The sequence below is a fragment of the Camellia sinensis genome, chromosome 1 (assembly GCF_055761805.1).
Source record: "Camellia sinensis isolate YWXY chromosome 1, ASM5576180v1, whole genome shotgun sequence".
Lineage (NCBI taxonomy): Eukaryota > Viridiplantae > Streptophyta > Magnoliopsida > Ericales > Theaceae > Camellia > Camellia sinensis.
In genome coordinates, this window is record NC_138961.1 from 47,129,154 (window position 1) to 47,132,593 (window position 3,440).

Genomic DNA, 3,440 nt, shown 5'->3' on the forward strand with positions numbered 1-3,440 from the left:
TGAGCATATAACATTATTGTTTCAGAACAAATGGATCAAGACAAAAAAGACAATGATGTCACTCAATTTGTTCTCATCCTACGGCAGTGTATATTACACGTATCCTATTCCAGTGCTTAAAGAAAGTTCATATTACGGTGTGAGTGTATGATCTAAGAGAATACCTAATTAAACATATAATATATGGACAAGTATATTTGCAAGAAAGCAGCTGCCACCGAACGCAAGATTTGACACGGCTCATTGGTCAACTTATTAATATATGAACCCATTGAACATATAGATATATTTGAACTAAATATAAAATTGGCAGAGAATATACTAACCCAGCAAGGCTGCTTTGTCTTCCAAGTGGCAGCAACCCAAGAGCCCCTCCTCAACCTCTCTCACCAGCCATCTTATTGTCAGCCACTGATAAAAGTACAAACAGAAGCAATCAATAGTCCATGACATTATTTTATTTCTTTTAGCAAACTATAGAAGTTTTCTTCAAGTAATCTAAACCCTAACAGGCCCTTTGAATCACAAAAACAACAATGAACAGAAATGTATTTATCACAGTGAGAAGCCATGAATGCAGGTTTACCTCTTCTCATGATGTCCTCAGGCTTTCTTCCAACTGGGTCTTTGCTAGAGTCATTGATCCACATCTCTAGAGAAGTCACGTCTGTCGCAAATCTTCCATTCGTGCAGGTTAAAAATGTATCGACAATGATAAGAAGGATCAAGCTTCTTTCTCCGCTATATGAAGAAATTCAAGAATCAAAAAGACCGCTTCCTCCATCATCAATCCTGTGTCTCAATGAGCTTTTTTCTGTTATACGTCAAGTGAAGTTTCTCATACAAGGGTGTAAAGAAGGAAGTGCTTTGTGGAACCTTGTGCAGACGGAGATTATTTCCAATCAATTTTATTGTATAGTGAAGGAGATGGGGAGAGCACTTGATATATTACCTCTGAGCTTGCTTAATCTAACGGCTGATACTAGAGAGCAAGTCGAGCTTCTTCACAAGCAAGCAAAAAGGGTCGAATTGTTTGTTGACCCTCGTGAGATTCAGAGAAGAGAGGAGCTCCTCCAAGTTATGGCTACTAATAATGAGAACAGCAAGAACAAGGGCTTTATTGACTTTGAAAAATTGAAAGAGATCTTAAGCAGCATTGGTTTGAGAAGCTCATTCGATTATGACCAAGAAATATCAAAGTTAGGGGCAGAAGCTGAGAAGCAGGCAGGCACAGGTGGGCTCGTCGTGGTTTCCAATATCAACAATCTCATATCCCTTGTTTCGTTATCCAAATCTATGATTTTCAGCGAGGAAGAAAATGAAAAAAGCCACGAAGACTTGAGGCATCGCTCAGCATCATTTAGGCATCAAGATCATTCTTCTTCCCAATCAACGGTTTTCAACATCCCTGACGAATATCGATGCCCAATTTCACTTGACTTAATGAGGGACCCTGTGATAGTAGCATCGGGGCACACTTTTGATCGAAATTCAATTTCCCAGTGGATTAATTCAGGGCACCACACGTGCCCAAAAAGCGGGTTGCGGCTAATTCACATGGCCCTCATACCCAACTACGCACTAAAGAGCTTAGTCCATCAATGGTGCCAAGAAAACAATATACCAATAACCGAGGAAACATCTTCATCTTCATCAAGCTTGGAGAGAAGCAACAGCGAGGGAAAATCTGGTGAGAATGCAATCGATCACATTTCCGCCACAAAAACTGACAGAGATGCTGTCAAAATGACAGCTGAATTTCTGGTGGGGAAACTCGCAACTGGGTCACTTGATATCCAAAGGCAGGCAGCTTATGAGCTTCGGTTACTTGCAAAAACAGGCATGGACAATCGCAGGATAATTGCTGAGGCAGGCGCTATTCCATTCCTCGTGACATTACTTGGATCCCCTGACCCAAGAATTCAAGAAAACGCAGTCACTTCCCTCCTCAACCTGTCCATTTTTGACAACAACAAGATATTAATAATGGCAGCTGGTGCGATTGACAACATAATTGATGTTCTACAATCAGGGAAAACCATGGAGGCGAGAGAAAATGCAGCAGCAGCTATCTTCAGCTTGTCTATGATAGATGATTACAAAGTGATCATTGGTTCACGTCCCAAAGCCATTCCAGCATTGGTAGGGCTCCTCGGGGAAGGCACTACAGCTGGGAAAAGAGATGCTGCAACAGCACTTTTTAACCTCACAGTTTACGATGTAAACAAGGCAAGTGCTGTTGTTGCCGGGGCAGTTCCATTGCTCATTGACCTGTTGATGGATGACAAGGCAGGCATCACCGATGATGCCTTGGCAGTGCTTGCTTTGCTTTTGGGTTGCCATGAAGGTTTGGAGGAAATAAAAAAGAGTAGGGTCTTGGTGCCCCTTCTCATTGATCTCTTAAGATTTGGTTCTCCGAAGGGGAAAGAGAATTCAATAACCCTTCTATTGGGGCAGTGCAAAGATGGTGGAGAGGAGATTGCAAGACGATTATTGATGAATCCACGGAGCATCCCTTCCCTCCAAAGCTTGGTTGCTGATGGGTCACTAAAATCTCGAAGAAAGGCTGGTGCTCTTCTTAGATTACTCAACAGATGCTGCACTCAATCTCGCAATCCAGTTTGATAACACAGGGTGTAAGAAGACTGCGAAATAAGAGAAGTGTAAATTAGTGAAAATTACATAAATGGAAATGTTGTTCATTTGTTATGTAAGTTGGATCTCCATGTCTCACTAGATTTTCTTGTTCTATAAACTGTTCTTGTTTTGATAATAAGAAAACATTGATTTAGATAAAAACCAATTGTTTCCGTCTCTCATTTTCTGGATACAAAGCAGCAAATTTTGTGCCTCAAGGTCCTGTTAAGACCATTGGATAGCAGATCATGGGGCATACATCCCGTAAGGAATGAGAGGAAAATGAAAGAATTACAGGATTAAGAAGAATAACATGTAAAGATACCAGCAGTTACATCAAAAATCATATAGCAGCTTTTCCATAATAAAGAGCAAACATGAGAGCACTAGAGTAAACAACCGCAAAATCTACCTACAAGATTCTGCTTGCTACTTTGGAAGTTAATCTAAGAGAGAGAGAGAGAGAGAGAGAGAGGAGAAAAAATAAAAAAATAAAAAAATAAAAAATAAATAAATTAGAATCACTCAAAACAAATTTTTGGTCTCTTTCTTCCACCTTCTCCAATCCAATCCATTCTATGCATGATATCACCCAAAAAAACAAATATGAAAGTCAATACAAATTTATTTAGGACTGCATAACCCAATGGCTTTTATAAAATCAAGAGAGAAGCAGAGGCACTGTTTGATAGTTTTCCAGCAAGCATAGAAGACTTCTTTAGCAAAACGTTTTAATGAATGATTGAACAACTATCCAAAAATATTATATTACAGACTTCACAGCTGAACCAAATTCACTATTT

The 3,440-nt window shown here is 39.7% G+C and overlaps 1 protein-coding gene across 1 annotated transcript; it reads left to right on the forward strand.

Moving 5' to 3' along the window:
- Positions 1-291: 291 nt before the first annotated feature.
- On the forward strand, positions 292-2,799 carry LOC114285595 (U-box domain-containing protein 1). The gene has a single exon (XM_028228636.2). It carries the CDS (start codon positions 571-573, stop codon positions 2,623-2,625), a length of 2,055 nt encoding a protein of 684 aa, XP_028084437.2. The 5' UTR covers positions 292-570; the 3' UTR covers positions 2,626-2,799.
- Positions 2,800-3,440: the final 641 nt, after the last annotated feature.

Bases quoted from the DNA above. Each gene is read 5' to 3' on its own strand.
- LOC114285595 (XM_028228636.2), top strand. From the start codon at position 571: ATGAATGCAGGTTTACCTCTTCTCATGATGTCCTCAGGCTTTCTTCCA.